Source organism: Anser cygnoides, chromosome 5 (assembly GCF_040182565.1).
Source record: "Anser cygnoides isolate HZ-2024a breed goose chromosome 5, Taihu_goose_T2T_genome, whole genome shotgun sequence".
Classification (NCBI taxonomy): domain Eukaryota; kingdom Metazoa; phylum Chordata; class Aves; order Anseriformes; family Anatidae; genus Anser; species Anser cygnoides.
In genome coordinates, this window is record NC_089877.1 from 31,175,322 (window position 1) to 31,189,240 (window position 13,919).

At 42.2% G+C, this 13,919-nt stretch overlaps 1 protein-coding gene across 5 annotated transcripts in view; it reads right to left on the reverse strand.

Moving 5' to 3' along the window:
- The window catches only part of DPF3 (double PHD fingers 3), a 162,732-nt gene that overhangs the window by 28,656 nt on the left and 120,157 nt on the right, over positions 1-13,919 (reverse strand). For all 5 annotated transcript variants that reach the window (XM_066998678.1, XM_013191468.3, XM_048065246.2 and 2 more), the window contains one exon: positions 5,175-5,303. In XM_066998678.1, coding sequence (XP_066854779.1) covers positions 5,175-5,303 — 129 coding nt within the window. The remainder of the gene's footprint in view (positions 1-5,174; positions 5,304-13,919) is intronic.

The following is a 13,919-nucleotide window of genomic DNA, read 5'->3' on the forward strand; positions in this document are numbered from 1 at the left end:
CTTTGGTTTATTTCAAGAGAAGCTATTGAAAAGCACACAAAGTGTCTCACAAGACACTACAGAGAGAAAAATCTGGGCGACACAGAAAAAAATGCTGTGAATTAAAATTTAAAAATGGAAAGAAAAGTATAGGTGAGGTATTTTTCCATATCATTTCTTCCATGATTCTGCTCCTCCATCTGTTTTGTCTTTGATGTCTATGACTTGCCATTCATATGCCATCCCTATGCTTGGAAATTGCTATCCATTAAGTGAAAGGTGAAGGAAAAGTAATTTAATAATAAAAAAAAAAGGTAGAGTGGAGTGAGGAAAAGATGAAGGGGTGCAGGAAGGAAGAGATCTATTGAGTGTAAAGGTATCCAAAGGACGGATGATGGAAACGTGTTCCCCAAGGTCATGGTCTTCAATGGATCTGCTTGTGTCTTCAAGCTGTTAAAGACAAGTGTAGCAGATGTACAAGAAGATCCAAACTCCACATGGTACAGTAAGTGCAAAATGCAGAAGCCATCACACCAAGGGTTTCCTTGTCTTCAGATAGAGTCCGCCCACAGTGGTTCTCTAGAAACAGTTCTATGATCAAGTAGACATCCATTGCTTTTTTGTGTTTTTTTTTTGTATTTTTATTTAAAAAGTATCTTTTTTTTCTAATAATATATAGAATATATAAATAATAATAATTAAAAAAAACCTATTTGGGTTTTCTTTCATGCTCTCCAACCCATCTGTATTTTTTGTGGTTTGCTGATATATATATTAAAAGACAACAAAATCAACTCTGCTCACTATTAAAAAAAATATTAAATCCACCTTTTATGTTTCCAGAGAGAAAGAGAAGGGAGGGGAGGTGGGAGAAAAACAAATTAAAATTAAAAAAAAAAAAAAAAAAAACAGGAAAATCAAAACCTTCTGTCTCTTCGAAGTAGTTGTCAAGAGCTTTAAGCGCTTGTGCTTTCAGTGTACACCCCACAGGAAAAACAACAACAAAAACAACAACAAAAAAACACAAAAACCCAAGGACCTAAAATTAAAAAAAAAAAAAAAGAAGAAAAAGAAAAAGGTAATAATAATCCTAGTAGTAAAATGGACAGCAAATTGCTCAGAGTTTGTGCGTCTTTTTAATTATTTTAGCAGCCGCCCTTTTTGTCTGCAGAGGGAGAGCTGCCACCACAGCCACCTCCTCGGCTTGAGAGAGGCTCTTCTGCATCGTCCTCGTCAAAGCCATGAAAGGTCGAGGTGTCGCTTTCTGACGTGGAACCGAACAAGTCCTCCGTAGTGCGTGCTGGCGCTGCTTCGTCCCTCCTGCCTTCTCTTCCCAAATGAGCTGACATGTATGATGAATATATCAGCACATGGGTTAAGCAACAGGCATCATCATCATCATTTTTTTAAGCATCATTATTATTAAACAATACAGACTATCGAGCTCATAGGTGTGTGCTTGTATGTGCCCGCGCACCTCAACATCATAACTTGGTAGAACTGCAGTAAGAAAAATAAAAAAGGATCAGTTTCTGTTTCAAAGGAAAAAAATCTACAAATAACACAGGTGCCCATATCTATGGCAGCGAAAGGGTTAATCATATTTTCCTCTCTTCAAAAGACATTAAAATATTTTCTCATGATTACTTAGATCAATTTTAAAAGATTTTTAGACCGTATAAGTAATTAGACACCATCAGAGCTTCTAAGCACAATGACCGTCCTTCAGACTGGCATCAACTGTCACAAATGTACTGCTATAGAAATGTAACCCATTAGACATCTCATCAGCCCCAGGACTTTTATTCCTGTCCTTCACCTGATCCTAAACAGCCTCTTCTATGGACAAAATGAAATACATTTTGAAAACTAAGTGAAAGTAAACTAAATAAATGCTTTTATTCCAATTTCATGTCATCTCCTTTAAAAATACGCCCCAAACAAACAAACAAACAGACACAATTCAACAACTAAAACAACTAAGATGAGAAGTGACCTATCTTGGGGAACACTGAAAAGTTCAAAAGTGTGCATTAATCCAGCTTTCAGTATGGAACAGGAAATTCTCCACATGGAACATCAACATCAACAACAACAAAAAGAAGACTCTTGAAAAGAAAAGTCAAATACTGGTATCTGTGAAATTGAGGTTTATTTTCTCCCTCAATCAAACACATTATGTGATTAATAGCATAACCTTCAGAATCCCTCTCCAAGAAAGGTAGAGAAAAAGATGTTTCTTGTGCCCCAGCAAAATGAAAGGGTCAGTTTGTATGGGACAGCTGTTTTATTACTCGGAAACACTAACATGACATTAAGTAACCAACTGTTTTGTCCCCACTCCAGCTACACCAATCAGCCATATAACTGCGTGGTTAAGTACACTGCATTGCTTGAGAAACGAAGAATTAAACCCTGCTCACAAAAATAAAATGGATATAACAAAATAATTGGTAGATGAACCACCTTACAGAGATGTGGTTTTACTCGTTTTGTGAAGGGAAGAAATAACATAATTTCCATGACCTCTCTTTCAGTATAATGAAAATGTTGCCCATTATCAAGAAAGAGAAAGATGGCAGCCACCAAAGAGTTTTCATTGTTTTAGTTTACAGATTAGTGTGTGGTTGTACCTTAATTGCTTCCATCACACATCAGTCACACCATTGCAGACCCTTACGAATGACCCAGGTGGGTCAGAATTTGTACAAGGATAGCATTTAATGGAACTGATTTTGCACAATTTAGGTTACATGCGGATCTACTTGTTCTATCACACTAAGCCATCAAGGGATTTAATGTATTTGTGTTACATTCTGATATAATCACCATAGCAATGTTTAAATAGCAAAATTTGTCTCACTGCGCCGTATCAGGACAATGCTGAAATGAGTTATATTGAACTACAGCAATCAAAGGGAAGAGGAATGATCTTCCAAGATGGCACCACAGACCACATGAGCTTCCCCCTTTAGTTATTAAGAAGCAAATGCATATACACTAAAAGGTCCATGCCACTGACTATGCAGGATTCATAAGGATGCCCCTGGAGAAAACCAAAGGGGTTACCATTGGTCCTCTGGTGACCAGTCAGTATCACTTCAGAATATCTTCAGAGGTCACAACAACTGCAGAAGGCAATTTGTCAGTGAGAGCTGTCTGCTCCCACTGAATCTGGTAAGAGGTTCACTATGAATTTCAGCAGGAGTATGAGAAGGCCATTCCTTCAGCACAAGAACACTTCACATAGCATTTCAGCCATCACGCAACAAACATCTTCCAGTGACCACAGAACAGAAGCTGCAGCAGCAATACTGAATTTCAAGGTCTCTTTGGTTTTCAGATTTACATTTTATGGTCTTATCACCACTAGTATCACCACTGTACAGAAATATCACAACCGGAAGCTTGGACCAAAGCTGGAATATGCAGTTGTTAGAGGTCTCCCATTCCCTCTACCATCACCACCACCTCCCACACAAACTCTAAATAACTGCTCAGCTGGGATAAAATTTCAAAAAAAAAAAGAGAGAGAGAAAAAGAGAACAAAAAGGGTTGGGGAGAGAGAGAGAGAGAGAGAGAAAGAAAGAAAGAAAGAAAGAAAGAGAAAAAGAAAGAAAGAAAAAGGAAAAAAAGAAAGAAAGAAAGAAAGAAAGAAAGAAGAAAGAAAGAAAGAAAGAAAGAAAGAAAGAAAGAAAGAAAGAAAGAAAGAAAGAAAGAAAGAAAGAAAGAAAGAAAGAAGAAAAGGAGGGAGGGAGGGAGGGAGGGAGGGAGGGAGGGAGGGAGGGAGGGAGGGAGGGAAAGAGAGAAAGAAGGAAAGTGACGGGGAGGGGAGGGGAGGGGAGGGGAGGGGAGGGGAGGGGAGGGGAGGGGAGAGGGGAGGGGAGGGGAGGGGAGGGGAGGGGAGGGGGAAGGGGAGGGGGAAGGGGAGGGGGAAAGGGGGGGGGAAGGGGAGGGGGAAGGGGAGGGGGAAGGGGGAAGGGAAGGGGGAAGGGAGGGGGGAAGGGAGGGGGGAAGGGAGGGGGGAAGGGAGGGGGGAAGGGAAGGGGGGAAGGGAAGGGAAGGGAAGGAAGGGAGGGAAGGGAAGGGAAGGGAAGGGAAGGAGGGAAGGGAAGGGAAGGGAAGGGAAGGGAAGGGAAGGGAAGGGAAGGGAAGGAAGGGAAGGGAAGGGAAGGAAGGGAAGGGAAGGGAAGGGAAGGAAGGGAAGGGAAGGAAGGGAAGGGAAGGGAAGGGAAGGGAAGGGAAGGGAAGGGAAGGGAAGGGAAGGGAAGGGAAGGAAGGGAAGGGAAGGGAAGGGAAGGGAAGGGAAGGGAAGGGAAGGGAAGAGGGAAGGGAAGGGAAGGGAAGGGAAGGGAAGGGAAGGGAAGGGAAGGGAAGGGAAGGGAAGGGAAGGGAAGGGAAGGGAAGGGACGGGAAGGGAAGGGAAGGGAAGGAAGGGAAGGGAAGGGAAGGGAAGGGAAGGGAAGAGAAAGAAGAGAAGAGAAGAGAAGAGAAGAGAAGAGAAGAGAAGAGAAGAGAAGAGAAGAGAAGAGAAGAGAAGAGAAGAGAAGAGAAGAGAAGAGAAGAGAAGAGATAACAACTGTCCAGAAATAAAGACAACTCGAAATGGGAAAAACACAACTGCCTACATTTTAAAAGAGAGAAGAGGAGAAAATGGAGAAATAAAAACCTCTTTAAACAAAATTAATGATAGTCATCTTGTAAGAGGATAATTCTTGACAGCTACCCCCATCCCTACCCTGTAATTTCCTCCCTCTTTCTTTTTTGGATGAAGAAATGCATGAAATGTGTAATCAATGGAAATGCTTGTCATGCAACTTTCATAAATCTTGTAAGTAATTTATAGTTGTAATTGCAGCATTTGAAGACAGAGCCCATTCTTTGACATTGTCATAGGATTTTCTCCTTCCATTTAAAGAACAACTAGTACATGTACCAATGTTCACAGAAGCCAATAAATACATTAAAACTTTATATTTCGTAAGACCCCATTAGCTTAAAATTGTGAATCCAACAATGGGTTTTACAATAGAAAATTTCCCAATCATCCCTTCCCACAAACACAGGCAAGAGGTAAGACCTCATGTCCTATTCCCTCCCAAATGTGCTGCCTTTCTTCAAAATTTTCAGGAGGAGAAAAAATGAAAACACACAAATGCTTTTGTACAAGAAAGTTGCAAGAAGGAGTCACCTACCAGAGCGCCCACAGTCTGAGCATGATACAAGTTCCTCAGGCCGGCCACTTTTTTTGTTCATATTGGAGCCTCCGAGGCAGAAGTCACAGTAGTTATTGGGAATGATGACCCCGTCTGGTCCTTTCTGGGCTGCAGTCGGGTTAGAAATCAGATTTACTTAAAGAGCATTCACTTTGGATATTTCCCACTTCTCTTTGATATAATGCTGACTTGGTGAGTTTGCAGGCCACACAAAATGTTATCAATTAAAACAAAAATTGGACTGCATAAATCACCTCCATCTTAAGTACACTGTATGCTGTAGCTCTTTTGCCTGAAATGCACTTCACCATTTCCCTTACAATGCAGCTGGGCTGGTCCCTCACCAGGACATGCTGCCAGAGATCCCTGTGCAGTTCAGGGAATTCATAATACACACAAGCATATAAACATACCCTAATGCAGAACCAGGCCTAAGCTGTCGGTAAGCCAAGCCTGTTTTTTCAGACAGCAGCCATAAATGTAAACACACAAAGTACAACTTCAGAAAGGAAAAGCATGTTCCCCAAAACTCAGAAACCTACAGCAGGGAGATGGAGGGAGAGGCACCCCAACTGGTTTTATTTCACGTTTTCTTTTTGAAGAGATTACATCTCATAGTGGCAGGGTCTCCTTAGTCAGAAAGTTAGTTCAAATGCCTAAGAATATGCACAGTCAAAGTCATCTCTGGATGACGCACCCCAGGGTTATGCTACCTGCAGCAGGGTTTACGTGCCCTAGAGGATGCTGGCAGGGCAGCAGATCCAGCCCAGGTGAGCACCCAGCAAAGGTGCACAGGGTCAGCCAAGGGCAGAAGTGAGCACACTTTCAGCCAAGAAAAAAGGAGGGAGGTTAGGTTCTTATTTTCCAGCTGGGAATATTGGAAAGGAGCAGGCACACAGTGGGGCTCAAGTAGAAGGGGAAGCTGTTCCTCTAGAAAGGAGAAATGGACAGAAATCTTTAGCATCTCTGGTTGAGCAGAATATCAGTCTTTTTTTTCCCTCACAACTGCCATTTTCCTCCTTTGCTTTCCAGGGAGAGAAAACTTCTTGTTCCTCCATAGTATGACCAGGAACCATGAAAGGGTGAGGGAAATGGCAGAAATGGCTGGTCTTGGTTTTTCCTTTTTTAACTTAAAAATAAAAATTCCAGTGGTATACCTGGCCTAAGCCTACCCCATGTGGATTGCTACAAACTAGAAAATGAAGACCTTGAAACTGCGTCATCTATATTTAATTATCTTTTTAATGCATATTTTGTAACTTGCAGATTTTTAACAGATGTTTTGACAGCCTTTATTAATGATCTTTTTGTTCACATCCAAATTTCCCCCAAAGAACAATGACATTCTAAAGGGCTTCTGGTAGCAGTCCAAGACATACAGTTAAAATTAAAATTTCCTCAGAGTTCAATCATTTTTTTCTGGTTTGGGTGCATCTAGTTACTCATTCACTTCCAGCTGTTGATTGTTTGAGCTTTTTGGAGATTGGTAGCTGAAAGATTGCAAGTAAGGTGAAATTAAGAAGAAAAAAAATTAAAACCATAGCACTGCAAATACAGCATTATCTTCCTACATGATCGTGAAGTCCCTGATGTATTTACTAAACAATGGGTTTTGCTCTGAAATGGTGCTGGTTAGCAGATCCTCATTCTCCCAAAACCAGCCATAAGCTCCCACAGTTAGGTTAGCATCCTGCCAGTTAGCAGAGAGGCATTTAATACACGAGTGCAAGATAAGCAGAAAAGAACTGCAACCAGGTGGAAGCCTAGCACACAGACTCATTTTAAGAGCTGTAACAAAATGGTCATAAAGTTGCTACTTGTACTTTTTTTATTTTATTTTTTTATAAAAAGCAGATCTCCCTAACATTTATTTTTCCCACTGCAGCCCCACTCTGAAAAAGTTAAGTCATTATTTCTTTATATTTTGCTGCATCTACAAACAGTTCATATGCAATACAAGCTCAGCAAGTCCAGCATCCAGTGATTTTTTTGTTCCTTACTACTTCACTTCTCATGCGAGTTTCTTAAAGCGCCTTACAGCTACTAAGAACCTAATATTAACCCTCAGTGAAGTCCAAAGTGCCTTTTGCCATCTAGCCAAAGTATTACTGGGCCCTAATTAAATTTCATGGTGAAGAGGCACCATTGCATTTTACAGCTGGAAAGACTTGGTAGTAGGGTGATTAACTGGCTTCCTCAAAACACAAGAATTCTGTGGTGAGGCCACAAATAAAAACAACCATTCAAGGTGCCTGCCAGTGTACTAAGCAAGGAGCTCTACTTCTATATGGTGTAGAATCACGTAACTGGCTTAATGTGCAACATACACTGACTTAAATTTTTCCAACACAGCTCACGAACCTAAGACCCACCAACAGTCAAACTGGAAATGGGACAGGGGAACTCATGAAAACACGTACACTGACCAATTCATCTACAGTGTGTGGCACACGTGGAGGGTTTTCATTGGCTGTGATGAAGCTGAAGGGATTGTCCTAGACTACTGGCAAGGGAAAAAGCACACTTTTTAATCATTTCCTTTTACTTTTTTTTTGGGTCTTCTGCTTTCATTTAATTTTTAATATCAGCGTCTATGTGCTCATCTATTGCTCATCACTCATAATATGGACCTCGCTCAGCTGACTCTGATAAGAGATGCCAGTCCTGAAAAGTTGTACACAGGTTAGAATTCCTGAAGTTACACCAATATTGTCTTTAATGATGCATATTCACAGCCAAATACACCAGTACAGGCAACGTCTTCAACGCTTTTTCATTCTAATGGGTACAAAAACTGGAATGAAGCCTAACTCAAGCTTATTTTCTTGATCAGTACTGTACAGCGAATTAAGCCTCAGGCTAAATCACAGAAAGCTTAAGAATAAAAAGATTTGCAGATGACAGTAAGCAGAGTTCTTACTTTCAAAGAATTTTTTGTGTATGTCCTCAGAGTTTTTACTTCTATTTTACTGTAGTTCACAAATGAGGAGGAAATTAAGAAACAAAGCAAAGATAGATATAATGTACAATATTCATGAGAAGCATATCATACACCAAAAGCCCAACCCTAATCCCTCCCCTTTATCAATAAAAGTATTTACAATAGTAAGTATGGGAATGGATGCACAAGTGAAAGCAAGTAAATTACTAGGGACTAATGTGTTGCTGCTTTTCATCTGAGACGGAGTAATTAACTAGGTATACACTTTTTGCACACATTAATCACAAAGTAGAAGGTGCTTGCTTAAGCCACATGATAGCTCAGCTAATGAGAAGTAACTCACCAAGGTGTGCTAGCTCAATCATTTTGATCAGGTGACTACAACCAAGGATTTTGTCTGAAAAACGTTCGCCCAGAATCAGAAACAGTTTTAAAGCAAAGCCTTGAAAAACAACTATGGTCTTGTCCTAGCTTACACAAAACTCCTCTAATTTTCTTTTACATTACAAACTGGTACAATAGATCAAAAGCTTTGAGGAGTACTGCCTGAGCTAAGGTGCTCTCATGGGGGGGTACTTAAATCACTGCCTCTTGCAGTTTCAACTTGGTCTCACTTTCTTGTTTCTTCAAAGGCCCTGTCTTCATCTACATCTGCCCCCAAATAAGCAGTGTATACTGGCTTTAAAAATCCTTTTTAAAATGCATTGAGTAAGATCTGCACTGGTCAGATGATGGTTTAACCGTACCTGAAAGCTGATTCATGTGAAGATAGGATGCAGACTGAAAATGAAGTCAGTATTTCCAAATAACTTTGGCATGCTCTTATTCTGAAATACATTTTTTCTTCTAAGCCTAATCAAGTGAATTTCAAACTATATAATGCTAAGCTGAATAAATTCCTTATTAAAATATAGTAACATCATTCACAGGAGTCTTCCTACAAAATATGTACTGTAAATTAAATTAATGTTGGAGTATATTACATAGTAACTTTGCTCTGTAGACAAAACCTAAAATGCTAAACAAATTGACTGAGTTTAAGTATTTAAAATAAGTTCTATGCCTTCTTGATTTTTAAGGTAGGTGTTCTAACCAGAATTCTAGCTTCCTTTCTTCCCTCTCAAAGTAATCAAAGAATCTGGAAATTATTTTCCTGTTTTAATGACAAACAAAAGCTGCTTCTAGTGAAATAACATCAAGAAATTAGGATTTTTATTTTCTCCTGGAGCCACGTGACACAATAAGAACCTCAGTTTCTAGCTCTCATGGCTGCAGAGAATAAATAACCTGAATGGAAGGCAAGTTCAAAAGACGCAATTCTTGTCCCTTTTTTTAACCCACAAGTTCAGAACACAAATATTTTCAATAGGTTTCCTTCTAAATGAGACTCTTAAAAACATACAAACAAAAGCTAAATAAGTAGAACACTGTATTTTCTCAGTTTTCTGATTTCCAACTGAACTTATTTTAATGATTTGGATAATGATCTTTAAACACTTGTAGGTGGAAACAGCACTGAAAAGAAAAACTGGTTTCTCTGCTCCTTAGTACCAAATCACAGCCACATGTATTTCTTCAGCCTGTGGGTACAGCAGCTTGATACTTAGCTATGGTTTAAGTGGTGCATCCAGGTTTGCTAGCACTTTATCTCTATTTTGTATCTTGTCTACAAGATACAAGATTTCCTTGACTGGGAAGGCAGTGGAGGAGGAGGACTAGAGCGTGTGCCTCAGGGTCAGGGTGGGGGCTTGTGCCTTGTTTATTTAAACGATTACAGTGAATTGGCTACAATCAGACATAAATGTGCTCCCAAAGGGATTTTTCCTAACACATTTTGTCCAGCTCTTACCTTTTTCTTCTGGGCTTGATCCAAAACCAATAAAGTCCATTGGAGGTTTTCAATTCAATTTGAAAGGCTCTGAATGAGGTCATTTACTCTGTTTGCAACAGAAATTTCCAGAGCACAATAGAGACCACGGGAACCTGCGTGCAGGCCTGAATCAAGTCAATGTGCTTTGCAACAGAGAAAAAGGGGTGGATTTGCTTTTTTTTTTCTTTTTAAATCTACAAGACCCTTTGTCTGCAGCTGGGGCCCAGTTTTCCTTTCCGACACCTCCCTTCTTGCTGCTGAAGCGCAAGCCCAACGCTCGGCCGCACACGGCCTGCCTTGGCGGAGCGCCTCAGAGGACCCGCTGCCATCTCATCCCAAGGCGCTGCCATCTCGTCCCAACCCGCCGCCCAAGTGCCCCCATGTGCCTGGGGCTGCCTTCCCCCCCCTGCCGCTGACAGAGCTCATCCCTCGCAGGTCTGGCCCGTTTCCATGGCGACCGGCGTGCCAGGCCGGGCTGCCTCTGGTCTTGCCACCTGTTATTACTTCATCTCTCGAGTGCAAGGAATTGCGGCGCGGCCCCTCGGCCTGCCGCTCAAAGCGCGTCTGGGGAGGACAGGCAGGCTCGAGCGAGAAATTGCGATGAAATAATAACAACGAAAAAAATGGTATTTAGGAGAGGGGAAGGACAGGCGACACGTGGACCCTGGCTTTTCTTCAAGTATAGCTTCAGAAGGAAAATGGAGGTCGATGCCTGGCCAGAGATGCACCCATGTCTGCCTCATCATTGCTGGGGGTTAACGAACAATGGTGGAAGTCAGGGAGGTGGGCCCCAGAGGTGCTTCTGTGCTCAACGCCCAGGCCCAGACCCTGCCCCGGAACCGCACTATAAAACAAAAAATTTATAACCCCCGGTGTGGTGAGGAAGAGGCCAAGCAAAGCTCAGATGCATTCAAGGCTCTTGCTCTGTCACTTGTGCGGCCAGGCAGAGATGTGCACAGCCATTTCTGCGCTGTCCTCACAGATGAATTAAACACGGGGTTTTTTCACTGCGGTTTTCCAGGAAAAAAAAAAAAACATAAATCAAACTGAATGAGAGGAAATGGTGAGTCTCTTTGGGCACGTTTCCTCTGTCATTAACAGCATAGATAAGCATGTGGGCTAACCCCGAACTGGGAAGTGTTGGGGCACTTGATACAGAGACCCTTCAGCAGGCTGCAAGCACAACTGAGGCTGACAATGACACAGCTGTGCTGATGTGGCACAGCATTCAACCAAATAACCTCTGCTCAGAGTGTGTGTGAACCGGGTGTAGCACTGCTACAACTGCTGCTGTTGTGTTCCTGGTACCAAGCTAATCATTCTGCACAGCCCCATGGGCCCCACCACACATTGCGGGCATGCCCTTTGCTGGCAGCCAGAGAAGTCAGCTGTGCAACTGCGAGAGGTGCTGCAAGCTGCCCACCGCAAGTATTGCCAGTTCTCCCTAGCAACTGGATTTTGTCTCCTCTTTGGGTTAGTTGGTGCTGTGAGGAAAGAGGAAGCTCTCGCCTTCGCAGCTTTGAGCAGCTCTGACAGGCTGCCTTTCCTACATACCCCCTGCTCACGGAGAGTCACAGCCAAGGAGCGCTGCAAGCTGCAAGAAGTGAGTGCTACCAGCAGCAGGTACTTCTGTAGGAGTCAGAGGAAGCCTCTGATTGTGGGGGAAGGAAGAGCGTTTGATCACATCTTTTACAGGAATTGGTATGGCCCTTAAGTTGAACAGCTAAGGAATGAGTTGGGAAGCAGACAATGGAAGGTAAGCCAACAAACTACAGCATCAGCTATTGAGATCTAGCAGATTTGGGGTGTTAGTGTTCCTGCACTATAAGGCACACTTCATACAAATGTCTGTGTACTGATCTCAGAGGGTCTTCTGCAGGAGCACATAAGACACTAGCCAAAATCCCACTGCTCACAGTAAATCAATGAGAATAGACCATGCTGTAATTGTCCAGCACCCCATGAGAATTAACAGTAGGAGGTAAAGAATAGGCAAGCAGACAAAAAGTCCAACATGTTAAAATACAGATTTCATGATTTTGAGGGGCTCACAACAAGTCCAACATGTTAAAATACAGATTTCCTGATTTTGAGGGGCTCCTCTCCTGAGGCTTGGCTTCTGGCCATCGAAGTGCAGCATTCCTGTCAGCTCAGGGAACTCAAGGAGGGGTCATGCTGTCCAATATACAGGGCAGACCGACAGCATCCCTCAGCATTCATATAAGGATGGCCAATGTCTTCAAGTTGGTCCCAGTCACATGTTGTAGACTTTGGCTCTAGAAATTGTTCACTGGAGGAATGTGAGAAGGCAGAGCACCTAAGTTCAAATTGAGTCAAATCTTTGAGTTTTACTTAGTTTAAAATCTACATGAGGACAAAAAGCATGGAGATAGCACCTCCACAATAACAACAACAAAAAACACAACTTCAAACAAACCAGCCAAGAGACCCCTATGGGTTTCTGTACATAGGAGATAATTTTGAGATTTTCCAGTATTCTGCCACTCTAAACAACTGGTCTATTATTTCCTTAACATCTCAAAACACAGGCACAGAAGTCTGAGAAATTTACAACTGCAAGCAGAGTTTGAGTGGAAATCGTTATGCATCTCCAAAGTCTGCAATCATTACAGCTTCTTTTAGTATTCTGACTTTTTCTTCTTCATTAAAACTAGCCCTGGGAAAAAAAAATAGATTAAACTAATGAGAAGTCAAATCAAGGCAATGTACATATTTTCACTGAAAAGGCACCTGCTGCAGGGTGTCTTGTCACAAGGTGGGCATTGACGCACCCTTGCACTCAGACGTGGCTCCTATCATGGCCCCAGCGAGGATCAGCACTGAGGCAGGGAAAAAGTAGGCCTGATGTAGCTTTTCAAATTGATGCTGCTTGTGGAGAGGAACAAACAGCTCGTCTCCAACTGAGGGGCTGACTCTCGTCATTTATTCATGGCCAGCCCCCTGCCTGGATGGAAATAAAAATGTTTCAAAGCTGACTGTGTGGGGGAGCTGGAGGACAGCTTGGAGGCACACTGAGGTTAGCACATTAATTTTTTATCTCTGGAGACTGGGTATCCAATTATGCTTAGAGTACACAAACAACTTTGGCTGGTCTCTCCAGTAGAGATTTATCCACATCATAAAATCGGCGATGCAACTGGGCACAACAGCCTGATGCCACGAAACAACATAAACAGGTGGTTTTATAGGTCAGATGTGCAAGCTCTCAGAGTGACAGGAGCTCACAGACCTGCATGCTCATTAACTAAGCCTATTGCAGGTACGGCCCAACTTGCACACCACAGCTAGGCCAGCAACAGCCAGCACAATGTGCTTTATTTAGGATAGTCATTGGCCAAAGTGCTTGCGGGCATAAGTTCAGTTGCTGTTTACGACACAGCTGCCTTTAACCAACGTTTCACACAGCAAAATACCACTGAAAATTCTCTTCCTTTAATGGGGAGGAAGTTTTTCTCCATGTAGACAGACTATCTTATTCTCCTGGGAATTAAGGAAGCGCATTTATACTCATGCACTCATTCACACACACATTTCAATAGATAGAAGTCTAATGTAATTCCTATATCAGAAGTGTCTCCAAATTTGAGCACCAGCTGCCCCCAGAGCTGGCCTGTACCCATAGAGTGAGATGGAATAAAACAGCAGGTGTTTTGTGGCAGTCTTGGATGCACCCTGGGCTCACAAATCTCACGCTGTCAGTGCCAACATGTGGAGGAAAAGGCAGCAGAAAAAAAGGCTGAGAATGGTGTGGGATCCTTCATTTTTATTGGCGGACTTGAGGAAAGGGGAGTTGCCTTTTTTAAAGGTTTTCTATAATCTCCTTTTCACAAGTCCATAGTCATGCCAAAAATCAGAACGTATGTTAGCAATAAATGGGTGTGTAGGCAGAGGC